Source organism: Artibeus jamaicensis, unplaced genomic scaffold, assembly GCF_021234435.1.
Source record: "Artibeus jamaicensis isolate MK-2021 breed Jamaican fruit bat unplaced genomic scaffold, CSHL_Jam_final scaffold_625, whole genome shotgun sequence".
NCBI lineage: Eukaryota > Metazoa > Chordata > Mammalia > Chiroptera > Phyllostomidae > Artibeus > Artibeus jamaicensis.
In genome coordinates this window covers 4,148,896-4,162,588 of record NW_026522051.1, presented here as the reverse complement: position 1 = coordinate 4,162,588, position 13,693 = coordinate 4,148,896, and the positions used below count along the sequence as shown (strand labels likewise).

The 13,693-nt window shown below is 64.7% G+C and overlaps 1 protein-coding gene across 2 annotated transcripts in view; it reads left to right on the top strand.

Moving 5' to 3' along the window:
* PBX1 (PBX homeobox 1) overlaps positions 1-13,693 on the top strand; it is a 191,705-nt gene that overhangs the window by 147,546 nt on the left and 30,466 nt on the right. For both annotated transcript variants that reach the window (XM_037167397.2, XM_053659379.1), the window contains exons 3-4: positions 3,703-3,947; positions 8,820-9,010. In XM_037167397.2, the coding sequence (XP_037023292.2) occupies positions 3,703-3,947; positions 8,820-9,010 (436 nt within the window). The remainder of the gene's footprint in view (positions 1-3,702; positions 3,948-8,819; positions 9,011-13,693) is intronic.

The window sequence follows — 13,693 nt, the reverse complement described above, 5'->3', positions numbered from 1 at the left end:
GGCTGTCGGCTACACATGGCAGAGCGAGGCGCTGGGCAGCTCCCACGGGCCCACGTCCATCCCGGAGCTGTGCCACCCCAGTGCACGCACAGCCCCGGTATCTGTGGGACCACGGGTGGCGTCTTGGTCTTGCTGGGGGCTTACCGAAGCCCTCCTGGCCCCTGGCTCAGTCAACCTGCTTAACAGCCGAGGAGAGGAGTCGGAGGGGGCAGAAGGCACCCGGCTTCCCACCCAACCCCCGGGCTGCACCCTCTGAGGCTTCGGGTCTCTGGGTGCGGGGAGGAAACGGCTCAGGGTGGGCGGCACAGACTGGTTTCCAGTGCCTGCAGGACCTGTCACCTGCAAAGGCAACAAGGCTCCCCGGCCAGCCACATGTCAGAGATGCCCCACCGGGGTCAGGGTCAGCTCAGGTGTGCCGCCCGGGCCAGGCCGACCAGAGGCTCTGCCAGTGTCGTCTCCACGGAAAGACTCGGCCACACGGAGACGGGGTTTTCGTCAGGGACCCACCTGGCAGCTGAGCATGAGGGGCGAGCAGCGTGGGGACAAGGTTTCAGTCTCCCGTGTGGTGTAGAAGAACTGAACTGCCTCCCAGTCTCTTCCGGGGGCGGAGTCTCTGGTGTGTGAGACATGAAGGAAATTGGAGGAACGAGACACAGCAGCTGCCCCTGGGGACTGTCTTGGTCCCCAGGCCTCAGGGCCGCTGGCGGGAAGCACGAGAGGTCCCGCCTCATGGCGGAGGCCTGAGCCCCCACCTGGCTCCCTGCACCTGGACGGCGCTCGGCCAGCGACCCATTGGGGGAACTGAGCCCCCCGGGGGCTCCCTCGTATTTGTGGGGGTTTAGAGGAGCGGGGGGTCGGTGAGCACCTCCTGCCTCCCGACCTCGTTTCTGGCTGTCGTCTCCCCGTGGCCTCCGTCGGGCCTGACCAGTGCGTGTGAGCACAAACCTGTGTCCACACCCACACAGGGTCGAGGGTCACCGCCTCCTCCCGCGTGCAGCCCTGGGTGGCGCGTCCAGACCTGGATTCCAGTCTGGGCTCTACCCGGTCACTTTGCCCCTGCGTCTTCCGTCACCGCTCGCGACCTTGGACGGTCCCTTCACCTTGGTGAGGTGACTGGAGCAGTGCGTGTGAGCACTTGGTGAGCAGAGGGGAGGAGTGAGCAGAGAACAGTCTCGGGGCGGGCACTTTGCTCTGTGCGGGGGACTCGAGGACAGCGTGTGTCCGCCCGGACTCTGTCCAGAGTTCAGCCCAACACGGGCGGGGTGGGGGTGCGGAGCAGCCCTGGGGTGAGGCCTGAGACCCTCACCCTCCCTCCGGCTCTCCTCCTGGCCCTGCATGTGAGGCCCGGCTTGTGGGCAGCGGGTCCCCCTTCGAGAAACCTTGTGCTTTCTCAATGGGCAGAGTCTGGCTGGAGAGCAGAGGGTGGCAGTCTCTCTCTCACCCCCTCGCAAGCACCTGTCTGCTCTCTGTCCCTGTCTTCTGTCTCCTGGCCCAGGCCTGGGTCCCCGCACTGCTGTTCACAGCTGAAGACAGCCCTCTCTGGAGGTCTGGCCTCCCCACAACCCGTGGGTGTGAATCTGGGCCACCCCAGGACTGGAAGCTTCCAGCCTCCCAGTCCACGTGTCCTCGGCAAAGGGACAGTGCCCTCTAGTGGGCGCTGCCGGGAGCTGCAGCGCCCAGCCCGCTCGGCCCCGCCTGGGGCTGCTGGGCTCCAGCCCAGGGGCTCAGGCCTGGACGAACGGCCCACGCCCGCCCTCCCTCCTGGGGTCCTAGACGCACCTTTGCGTCTTTTCTCCACGGGTGAAGACAAAGCAAGGACAGTGGGTGTTCGAGCTGTGACGGTCCCCTTATCTGATGTCACCTCAGATGCTGTTTAAAGGGCGAGCGACCGTTTCTATAGAAACCACTCACCTGCCCTGACACGTGCTGGGACCTGTGCAGGAAGGAAACACTCCTTTAAGACTTAGGACCAGAGGCTGAAGAATGCTGTCGGGACCCCTCTGTGGGCAAATCCAGGGCAGGGCCACCTTTTCAGCGGCGGGGCTGTGCAGGCCAGGCCATCAAAGCCCCGCGCAGACCGGCACAAGTGGGGGATTCTCCTTGAAACCTGCATCAGGACCGGGCGCCCCGGTGGGCGGGGCGGGACCCTGACCGAACGTGGTGGGCGCTGGATTAGGGGCAGCCCCTCGGCTGAAATTGGACCTGGGGGCGGAACGCTCACGGCTCTGGGCCCAGGGGAGGGCTCCTCTGAGTCTGCGGGCGCCCGGAGGTGGGAAGGACCTGTTAAGTCATCGCTGTCTCCCGCTCACCAGGTGCCTGCTGCGAGCACAAACCTGGGTGGTGTCGATTCCGCTTAGACACGGCAGCCTCTCGTTCACCCACTGGACACGGGCGTGCGTGACGCTGGAAGACTTGGAATTTCTGTGTGACGCACTTTCCCGGTTGGTTCTCGTCGGTCTGTTAAAAGCTAGGGGCGCAAGGGCACTGCTGGTATTGCCCGAGACGGAGCACCGCAGATGTCTGCGTGTCCCCTCACGCGGAGCTCCTGTCCCTTCCCTGTCTCAGCCCAGCGGGCTCATGAGACGCATCACCCGCCCCCAAGCAGCTCTCATTTCCCATTGGTCCAGCGTCACACCTGCTGGGTCCTGGGGACCCTGCAGCCCTTCCCTGAAGTACGGATGGACTTGGGACTCCCGCCCCTCTCTGTCCCTGGTCACTACCCCCCAGAATGTTCTTCAGGGGTTTTCAGCAGGAAGCCTGGTCAGGTCTTCTCGCACCAAAGTCATGGCGGCTGGCAGTCCCGTGTGGACGAGTGACATGTTTGCGGCAGGCCGTGTGACATGGGGACGGGGCTTCCCACCCGGCTCCTGCTGATTTGCCAGATCCCTCGACCTCCCTGGCCCAGCAGCTGCCCTGTGGCTGTCCTGCTTTGGGAAAAGGCGTCCGTCTCCTTCCTGGGAGCTGCCCGCCCCTCCTGAGTCCTGGCTTCTCTGAGTCCGGCACCCTGTGCTCAGAGGCCCAGCCTGGTGGCCGACAGGACAGAGTCCTGGTCTCCCAGGACATTGCTGTGGCTCCGGGACCACCCGTGGCCGTGGCTTCAGGTCGCCGCACTGCCACCGGCCCAGCGCAGGGGACCGCACTTCCGACCCCAGCCCCTGCGCAGTGGAAGTGCAGGCCGGGCGGATATGGCTGAGTCAGGGCGAACAGCGCGGGCTGGCAGACGTCTGAAACCAGCCTCAGAGAAGGAAACCGTTTTCCTTCCCTTAAAATTAGGCAGTTTGGGGATGAAAGCAGAAGTGATGCAGTTATTATTAACCGTGTCTTCGAATTTACTGTGGTAAAGTGCGCCTTTTAAACTATTTTTAAGTGTACAGCTCAGTGGCACTGAGCACTCTCTTGCGGTCACCCGCCGTCACCACCGTCCTCGGAACTCTTCCAAGTCTCCCCAGAAGGGGCCTCTTTCCCACAAGGCGGTGACCACCGCTGCCCGGCCCCGTCATGTGACTGTGACGGCTCTGGGCCCTGGGAAGGGAGTGCCACCCACCTGGACAAAGCAGACCTCCTCGAGTCCCCTCCTTTGCGACTGCCCTTCCCAGCCACTCACAGGTGCTCAGAAGCCGCACTGCACGGGGTCCAGAGACACACGCAGTGAGACGATGGGGGCTCCAGTTTCCATTTCTCCCTCTGTCTGTCTTCCTGCAGTTCTGAGCATCCGGGGTGCCCAGGAAGAGGAGCCCACCGACCCCCAGCTGATGCGCCTGGACAACATGCTGCTCGCGGAGGGCGTGGCTGGCCCCGAGAAGGGCGGGGGCTCAGCGGCAGCGGCGGCGGCCGCAGCGGCCTCAGGGGGCGCCGGTTCCGACAACTCAGTGGAGCATTCGGACTACAGAGCCAAACTGTCCCAGATCAGACAGATCTACCACACGGAGCTGGAGAAGTACGAGCAGGTAGGCTCCGCTGGGCCCCAAGGGGCGGGGGGGGAGCCTGGAACGCAGCCTGGGGCCCCTCGGACACTCCCTCCTGCTCACGTAAAGCTCACTGCGCAGCAGGGGAACAGCCAGGGTCTCCAGGGACCCTGGAGTCAGATGACTAGGATCCCGGTCCTGACGTTCGGCCCTCGGTCTGCGAGACCCTGTGCTGCACGTCCGCTGCCCCGCAGCTGGTGGCAGAGAGCTGCGGGTTTGGGGTCAGGATGTCACAGGGTTGTGAGAAGCGAGGCCCTGAACCACGCAGCGGCGTGTAAGGGTGAGGCGTTCGTTAGAGCAGAGCACTGCTGGACCAAGGCCTGCCCTCTACTCACACGCGCGTGCGCACACACATACACACTCACCGACACAGCAGGCTGTTCCCATGGCCGGGCATGGCACCCCTCTGTCCCCTCCCTGACCTACACTGCCATCACCTCCACTCTGGAGCAGCCCTGGTCCAAGGCCCAGCCGGTGACGCACGGCGCTGGCATGTCCAGCCCCCCTGGCTGTCCTCTCTTTCCAGAGTCACAACGGGAGAGGGAGGGGGAGCGAGAGGCACACGGCCTCCACCCGCTGGGACCGTGCAGGGAGAAGGCGCAGCAGGCTTGACAGGCATCAAATTTAAAACAGAAAGGCCTGTTAAAGCTCAGAGGGGATGAAGTTCCACTGCGGGGATCTCTCCACAGTCCCCGGTCTCCTGAGACAGATCACCGCTACAGGGCTGAGGCCACACCGGGTGCAATCGGGCCATCGGGTGGCTGGGCTCCGGGGGGGTAAGAAGCATCTAGAACAGGTGTTCTGGCCACAGGGCTGGCTCACGAGACATGGCCCCAGGGCCTGGAGGTGCTGGTTGGAGAGCTGGCTGACCCACAGGAGGGCACCCACCTGGCCCATCCCATCAAAGCCCCCAGAGCCACCTGTGGGTGACTGGGGAAGACGTGTGGGGGCGTTTTCTGCAAGGGCCCCTGGCCGGCCTTGTGCCGTCTGCCCCCTTCCCCACCGAGCCTGTCCCTGGCACAGCTGCCCACCTACGCTCGTCATCCAGGGAACTCAGGGCAAACGCCAGGGGCACAGAGAAACCCCAGGGTGGCCCCCCAACTAAACCCACAGCTGGAACGGAGACCGGGTGAGGGGGGAGCCTGGCTTCCTTCTTAGCTCCCGAGGCAGGGCGGAGGGACGGCCCATTTCCTCGACTAGACCATCAGTCACCCCTCTGTCCTCATCCAAATCGAGGGCAGTCCTGTGGCCACGTAACCCCGACAGTAACCCTGAGGTCGGGTGCCCAGGACAGGTAGTGTGGTCATCTCCTTGGACACGGGAAGAAGTGAGGTCAGAGGTTAGGTGATGAGTCCGGGGCACCGGCCACACACCCAGTGCGGGGCAGGGTCACCCTGGGATCCGGGGTTCGCCGCCTTCTGGGGCGATGCCGACTCCGCTTTGTCCAGGGCTGAGCGCGTCTGCAGGTGCAGGGGGCCAGCTTCCCTGTGGCCCCGGGGACCGGACGTGTGCCTGCTCCAGAGAATGAGGTGTGGGGACAGGGGCCTTCAGGAAGGACTCCGTCTGTCCTCGCAGAACATGTGGCCAAAGTGGTGGGAATGGCCGGGACGGGTGGCCTGGCCCACGGGGCATCTTCGGGGTGAGGCCGAGCCCTCTGAGCCCACTCGGGGTGCCTGGTCGTTTGTTAACATCAGCCGTGTCACTAACCACCAGGAAGAGCAGGCAGTAGGGACCGGTGCCGTTAACCTCCCAGCGGGTCTGAGCAAGCGCTGCCTCCTCGGTCTGTAGCCGGCGCTGGCGGCCACTTTGTGAAGAGCAGGAGGCCTCAGAGAGGAAGGCGCCCAGCGGAAGTGACCGCACCAGACCACGGCGCTCTGGTGGTCGCCTGGGCTGTCTCTGTGGGTCTCGTTTCGTCTGTGGTGTGGGGGGCGGGCAGCCCGACGGCCAGTTAGCATCGCAGTGTTGAGCGATCACCCCCTCACCTCACCCCTCCAAAAATAGGAACCCACCCGGGTCAGCCCGACTCTCCCTGAGGTTGTTAAATGAAGCAGGCTTTTGGGGCGTTCGTTAGAAAGACTGGGAGGAAGTTGTCTTCTTCATTACCCTTCATCACACGGGGCTGGACACCCGCTTTTTCGGCACCTCGTCCTGGTTGCTGAGGACTGGGGCGTGGGCCGGTCCGTGAATGGAACCGCGGAGGCGGAAGCCTGCGAGTTACCTTTGTTGTAGTCTTTCCCCGAGGGTGTGTTTACTGATGTTGGAGAGAGGAAGAAGAGGGGTGGGGGGCAGCGTCAGTTGCCTCCGGCGTGCACCCACCTGAGGATCCATCCCGCAGCCTTCTGGCCCCCAGGACGACGCCCAGCAGCCGAGCCCCCGCCAGGGCCCAGCGCTGCCCCCTAAAGCGTCTCTCCACTGCTGTGGCACTGCGGCCCCCGTTCTCAAGCGAGACGCGGCCGGGATGCTGGCGGTCGGAGTCTGGCCCGGGCCGGGTCGCACACTCACAGTGGCTGTCCCCTCAGCCCCAGCACCGTCCTCCAGGGGACTGGTATCACACGTAGTCAGGAGTTCAGGGGAGAAGGTCAGTGAGCAGAGAGCAGGGTGCAGTCGGGGACCCGGATCGGGACTTGCCCCGGGAGCTGGTCCTCAGCTTGCAGCTTCCAGAAACGGTCTCGTGCTAGCAGCGCCTGGGACTGTCCTTTCACTCGGCTCCCGGGGGCCACTGCCATACTGGCCCTGGGAAGGACTGTCTTCATGACGCCTCCGCAGGCCCTTCTATCCCGGAACCCACCAGCCTGTGAGGGTCCCGCCGGGCAGTAACCCAGCTACGCACGGTGCTCCGGAGGCTGCTGCGGCCAGCCTGGGGCCAGTGGGGGGAGGCGTGGGCGGCGGAGGCCGGCAGAAAGCTGGGTCGTGCTGTTTTGTCCATCTGACCGGGACCTGGAACGCGGGCGCCGTCACTGTGTGTCCCGAGCAGCTGGCCAGCAGCTGTCTCGCCGCCCCGCAGCCGTGGTGAAGGCCACCGCCGTCTGTGGATGGCAGAGCAGGTGGGGCAGGCGGGGCCCCGGGATGACACGGACAGTGTGTTTCATTCTCAGCAGCGAAGCACGTTGTCGTTAGCCGAGCACTATGGCTTCGCAGCGGGGAGCCGGCACACTCGGCAGCCTCCCCCCTCCCGCCCCCCGAGGTGGGGGCTGCGGGAAGCCGGCTGGGGTGCCTGCTGCACCCGACCCTGCACGCCCGCCCCCGAGCCACCCGGGATCCCGGCCAGCTCCGTCCCAGGTCCGTCTCCCTCCCTCTTTGCACAGCCGGGGTGGGAGGCTCCGGAAAAAGGAAGTTAGGTGCAGAGCTGTGTCTCTGTGGTGACTTTGAGTGGAGGCAGAAGGCCACACGGACCATTGTCCTCAGGTCCTCCCCAGCCTGTGCCTGCAGCTCAGAGAGACGGCACCTGTGAACCCCTTTGTTTTTGCAGGAGGGAAGCTGAGGCCTGGGCAAGCTCTCCCAGTCACAGCGAGTGCTGGGTTCTAAGGGACTCCCATTTCGGAGAGACGGTGGCCCATGCGCATGCGGCCAGATAGCTGCCCAGGAGCTCGGCCCTGCCACAGAGAAGGGAGACTGGGACCGAGGGGTCGGGCGGCTTTCGAAGGCCCCCAGCTCAGGGGGCCCAGGAGGAGGCCCCGTCCACTGGGTTCCTGTGAGGCGCCCTGTGCCTTCAGCCCACGCCGAGACCCGTGGGGACAGCCAGGCTTGGGGGAGGGCCAGGAGCACTCACACACACAGGCGAGCCAGGCCTTGAGCAGGGAAGGGTTTGCCCGAGTCCACATGGAGGCAGGTCAAGGCCAGCCCCGTCCCCCACCACCCTCGGTGTAGACGCAGCCAGTGGACATGGCTCTGTGGCTTTGGCCAGCCAACCTCCGAGGACGTCTCGGAGGGCAGAGAGCAGAAGTGCTGCCGTCACTGCCTGGACAACCAGAGGAAGGGCTCGGTGCTGCAGAGACGCAGCGACACCGTGTTGTCACCCACGACTGTGCTGCTGTCCAGACGCAGACCCATCATCCCCCGTCCTCAGAGCCCAGAGCGGCCGCTTGCCTTTCCCGTCACACGCCGGACTCACTCGGATGGTGCTGCCACGAGCAGCCCTGTGCACGGGCGCTTCACGGAGTTGCCGAGTTAGGACCAGACTGCAGGTGGCAGGCGGGGTGACCAGGGGACAGCTCGGCTCCGGGGAAGGACCGGCCCCGGCTGGAGGGGCAGGATGGGCCGCTGGGGGCCGTGTGGATTGGGGAAGGGCCCCCGTCTTTCCAGCCTCCATCCCCCCAGCTGTAAACTCGGGAGCCGGGCCGATGACCTCCAGCGGACCCCTGAGCAGAGGGCACGTGGGTCACAGCCGACGAGGCTCCGGTCTGCGGGGGAGACCGCGTTGGTGCTGCTTCTGCAGGGCCTCCGAGGACGGCCCCTTTGCGTTGGAGATGTGGGGTCTCCCGGGACCCGCGAGCGGGGCTTTCTTACCGCGGGAGCGGGAGCTGGAGCGGGCGGACGGCCCTTCCTCTTCCGTGCCAACGTGAAGGACAAGGCCCAGATGTGCCTCCTTGACCCCGACCTCTGCACCGTGGACGTCGGGGTGAAGGGCAGTGACCTGCGCTCCATGTCAAAGTTAGGTTCTCGTGTGTTACAGTAGTGAAGTCGTGCGATAAACGCGTGATTGAGAATTTCCTTTCCTCTTAGCATCCACTCGTGGCCAAAAGTTAGGGTCCTGTGGGCCTTCTGTGCTGCCACTTACCCTGTGCCTCCCATTTGACCCAACGCCACCGACCAGCCCTGCGGGCCCCCTCACCGAGCTGTGCCCTGTCCCCCCAGGCCTGCAACGAGTTCACCACCCACGTGATGAACCTGCTGCGGGAGCAGAGCCGGACCCGGCCCATCTCCCCGAAGGAGATCGAGCGGATGGTGAGCATCATCCACCGCAAGTTCAGCTCCATCCAGATGCAGCTCAAGCAGAGCACGTGCGAGGCCGTCATGATCCTGCGCTCCCGCTTCCTGGACGCGCGGTGAGTGGCCCCGGCCGGCCCCTCGGGCCCCGTCTTCCCCACGCTGGAGGCTGAGCCAGTGCAGCCAGGGACGGTCGGTGGGGCCAGAGCTGCAGGGGGCGGGTTGCTGGGGGCTGGTGTGTGTCCTGGCAGCAAGGGTGGCTGGGCAGCAGTGACAGCAAGGGCAGGGCCTGCTGTGGGGCCGGAGAACCCAGCCGGAACCCTGGGCTCCAAGGGCCTTCGAGACGGAAGCCACACACAGAACACAACCAGCAGCCGGGCCCCCCACCCTGTAGACCAGAGCGTCCTGCACACCCCAAGCGTCGGAGGTGTGCCCTCCTCCCGGGAGCGTGCCCGCCCCCTCCCTTCCCCCTCCCTGTTCCCCACGGGCAGCACCCCCAAACCCGGAGGGTCTCCAGGAGACCTGCAGCCGGGGGAGCAGTGCGCAGCGGCAGCTCATCCCGGCTCACCCCTGATCCCGTCCCCGGGGCCCCTCACATCCGACTTCCCCACGAGCCCACGGCAGCCCCACCCAGGCGCACCCCTCTCCCGTGGGTTTCTGGGGGCTCTCCCCTGTTGTCCTTCTGTCCTGGGCCCGTCCTTGTGTCCCTGTGTCCCTGTCCTCACCTTCAATCAACATACTCTTGAAATTGAAAAAAGCCGTCAGCTGCGTCAGGACACCGGTTTCCCGGTCACAGTGTATCAGGCTCCAGTGCCTGCGCCCCCAGTCTCTCCCCCGGGGTTGCGTGTTTTCCTTCTGTTTTTGCCATGGTGGTCTTTGAGGCCCCCAGGCCCGGCGTCTCCGCCACCCCCTCTTCTCCGGCGCGCTCTGGGCTCCGCGGACGTGATATGAGAGTGCCAGCCAGCAGCATGTCTCTGGGCCGGCCGGAGTTCCCGGGAGAGGTAAACCAAAGCGGGGGGGGGGCAGAGTCCCCCACAGGGGGGACCCCGTACCTCGAGCCTCCCCCCGCAGGTACCCCAGCCGCCGGCGGCCTGGCCTCTAAGTGGGCTGTTCTGCGTGGTGCAGCGGGCAGGTGCCTGGTGGCCTCTGTCTCGGTGCTTCCCTGGTGCAGCCACCACCCTGCCATCCCAGCTCTGCGTCCCCATGGCAACGCCCCGCGTTGAAATGCTGGCGTTGGCGTCCGTGTTGGCAGATGCTGAGAGGGAGGAGCCGGGCCCAGACGGGCTTCTTTTCAAAAGAGGGGTCGGGGAGGAGGGGGAGCAGGGCCCTTGTGTCGTGGGGTCTCGTCTTGCCATGCCTCCCAGCTCTGCAGCACCAGGTCAAGGTCAGACTCCGCTCGTTCCTTTCACACGCACCAGCCTGCGCCTCGCCTGTCCCATTGGGCAGAAGCAGGACAGTCCCTTCAACAGAGGCTTCTTTTCTGCCTTGCTCGCTGCCTTGGGGTCCCTGCCTCTGAGCCAGGCTCCCGGGAGAGCGGCTCGCCCACTGCCGCTGTCCTCAGCGCTTATTCCGACCTGGACTTGGGGCCGTGAGAGAGCATGACCCTGTGCCATCCAAGCCTGGCAGCGGCTGTCCCAGCTCGAGCGGGAGTGTCTGAGCACCGGTCCCGGGCTGCAGTGGGGCGGCGGGTACACGTGCCTCGCTCCGCAGGGGCGCCCTCCCGCCGGGGTGCGTGCTGCTCAGCCAGGCCGGTCGGGCGCACTTGGCAGGAAGACTCCCAGGGACAGGTGGAGCGCTGGCGGCCGGGGCCTGGTCCCCAGGTGTATACGGGAACATCCCTGCTTTGCCGGGTGACCCTCTTCTGTGAGTCCCCTGTGGCCGCCCAGCGTGGGCCCGACTTTGGTGGTTGGGACAGCACAGCTGTGACCGTGAAGTCTCTGTCCCCAGGAGCCTGCGTGCTCTGCTCCAGGCTTATAGACCTGTTGCCTGCAGAACGGAGCTGTTGCCGTCTGCTGGGCACTGCATTAGCCACCGAACGACAAAGACAAAGACACAGATGGGTGCAGCCTTCAGGGGCGGAGTCTCCCAGAACACCACGCAGACCACACACGAACTCACGAAGCCCACATGCCCGGCCCACCTGAGGGGAGGGTGGGGCGGGTGGTCCTGAGTCTCGGAGCAGCGAGACGTTGGCCAAGTGAGGGAGTCACAGGCCGAAGAAGACCGCACACGGGCGTCCACGGACGTCGCCGACGCGAGTCGTCACTGGGTGTTGGGCACCAGGTTTCAGACGAGTGAAACGTGGCCCCTCCCTGTGGGGTTTGCCCAGAAGTTGGGGAGACGCACACCGTGCACAGGCCGCGGCGAGAGAGGCGTGGGCGGTGGGAAGAGGCGAGAGCCCGGCAGCCGGGCCTGTCTGTGGGGAGCGGGGCGCGTGCGCCGTGGTACAGTTACAGAAACAAGTGCAGGACTGTGGGGAATGGGCCCCGGGGACGGGGTGGACCCCTGGAAGCCCTGAACTGTCCCCAAAACCACATCGCTTGTGTCCTGTTAGGAGGCAGGAACCCTCAGGGCTCGGTGAGGAGGGACGGCAGTTCTTTTGTGGTGTAAATTCTCCAGTCCAACTGCTTGGGTCCAAGTTTGGGCAACACCCTGGGGCAGTTTGTGGTCCTGGGAAAGTGGCCCATCCTGAGACATGGTTCTCATGTCTGTAAAATGGACCGTTTCATCCACGGGAATAAATACGGTGACGAGGAGGAGAGCCCAGGGTGGTGTCTGGGACGAAGTGTTCAAAGCACCGCTCAGCGGTGCGGTAGCAGGGTCATTCCCGTCACACATCGTTGTACAGCCGATGACGAGAGTGAGGAGAGTAACTGTTGTCCGTGACTCGGCCAGACCCTCAGATGCAGGGCTGGAGGGGCCGGGGACCACTGCGGAGGGCCTCAGACTGGGGTGGAAGACCCCCACACTGCACTTCAGTGCTCCAGGGGCACGTCCCCATTTCAGACAAACACTGGGGGACCTTGGGCAGGCCTGTCGCTCTCCGAGGACGGACCCCACTGTGCGTCTTTGCGCTGCGTCCCGGGGGCCACCCCGGCTGTCTCGGCAAAGCTTCGGTCTAGAGCTGCACTCTCTCCTGTGTGGTGTTCGACTTTGGGTTTTAGTCAGTTAAAGTAAATAGAAATAAATGAAATTTCATAGCTCTCCAGGTTCAGTAGCCACATGTTAGCTGCTGGACGGCCACACGTGGCTGACAGCCACTCCGCCGTGGCGCTGAGCCTGCGGGCACCACGGGGTGGACAGTGGCTTCCCACGCCCACCTCTGGCAGAGCAGCGCGGGGCGAGGGACGGGGCCACTTGAAAGAAGAGGTCTGGGCCGTCCGCTGCCCCAGGGGAAGGCGAGGCAGCCGGGGCGAGACCCAGCCCGGCGCTGGTGCGCTCTGGGAGGGCAGCCACCGGAGGGGACGGGCGGATGCGCACAGTGGCCGGGGTGCGTGGGCTGAGGGCAGGGTTAGTGCGGGGGCAGCACGTCTGCTGGCGTCCCCGGTGCCGTGTGTCCCCCTCAGATGCTGGCGTCCCCGGTGCCGTGTGTCCCCCTCAGATCACTGCGGTTCACAGTTTCGTCCCCGAAACGCCTCGTTGGTCCAGCAGCATTCAGTCTGCCTGCCCAGTTCTCCACGTCAAAACCCGATAACTGACCCTCCGAGCTTTCGCTTGGCTTGACTCTCCGGTGTCAACCCGAGCTGGTAACCTTTCACGCCGCAGCACAGAAACCAGGTGTCCCAGCTCAGGTCACACTGTCATCAGCAGTGTGCTATGGTCACAGGTCTCCTGAAATTCTGAAAACCCCTGTCCTGGGCCAAAACAGGCCCTAGACTGAGACAGCCGCGGAAAGGGGTGATAAGAGGGTCCATCGGATGGATGAGCCACCTCGGAAGATGTCCTGGCACAAGGAGGAGTGAGTGGGGACAGTTGTCTGCACAGCCCTGACCGCCCCCTTGCTCCCGAGAGGCTGCCTTCAGCTCAGGCTCAGTAGAAACATCACAAAAAAGGCGCTGTGACCTGAGCACAGACAGCGGGCAAATGGCCCAATGGCCCGGCTCCCCCAGTTAGGGCAGCCTTCGGGGCTCAGGTCCCCAGACCCCAAGCCACTGTGTGCTTCAGGCAGAGGCCCCGGAGACTGTGTGAAGACAACAAGCCTGGGGACCTCGTCGGCCCCGGGCTCTCTCGCCAAACTCCCGTTGTGCGGGAGCTTGGGACACCAGCCAACTGTTTAGTTGGCTTTTTAGTCCCGTCGGCCCAGCTTCTGGTGCCGGGCGCCCCGGAAACTCGGCGTGGTTCGGGAGGGCGGCTTGGTCTTGGCACGGCCTGGACAGGCGTGGTCCTCGCCTCAGACAGGGTGCTCTCCCGGTAAAATCAGGCACCTCGCTGTGCTGATGAGTCCAGGCGGGGCCCTGGAAATACCGTGGTAGCTGCGTCTCTTATCCAGCAGGTGGTGGGTGCTTTCTGTGGGCTGAGTTGGAGGGTCAACACCCTGGCAGAACCAGGGGCACCCTGGACATCTTAGCCGTAAGGAGGAGTTTTGATAGGGGCAAGGAAGGCGCCCGGGCTGATAGAGCCAATCTACAGAAGGAGCCCACCTCCTCAGGTGAGCCGCTGGGAGAGTGGGGAGCAGCCAGTGTCTGCGGTGAGTGGGTCCCCGGGAGAGGCCTTTCCCGGCAGGAGGCGGCAAGAGAATCCTCACTTTAAATTAGTTCAAGTAGCACTTGTTTTAAAAGGCAAAAAGACCCTTTTATCCAAAG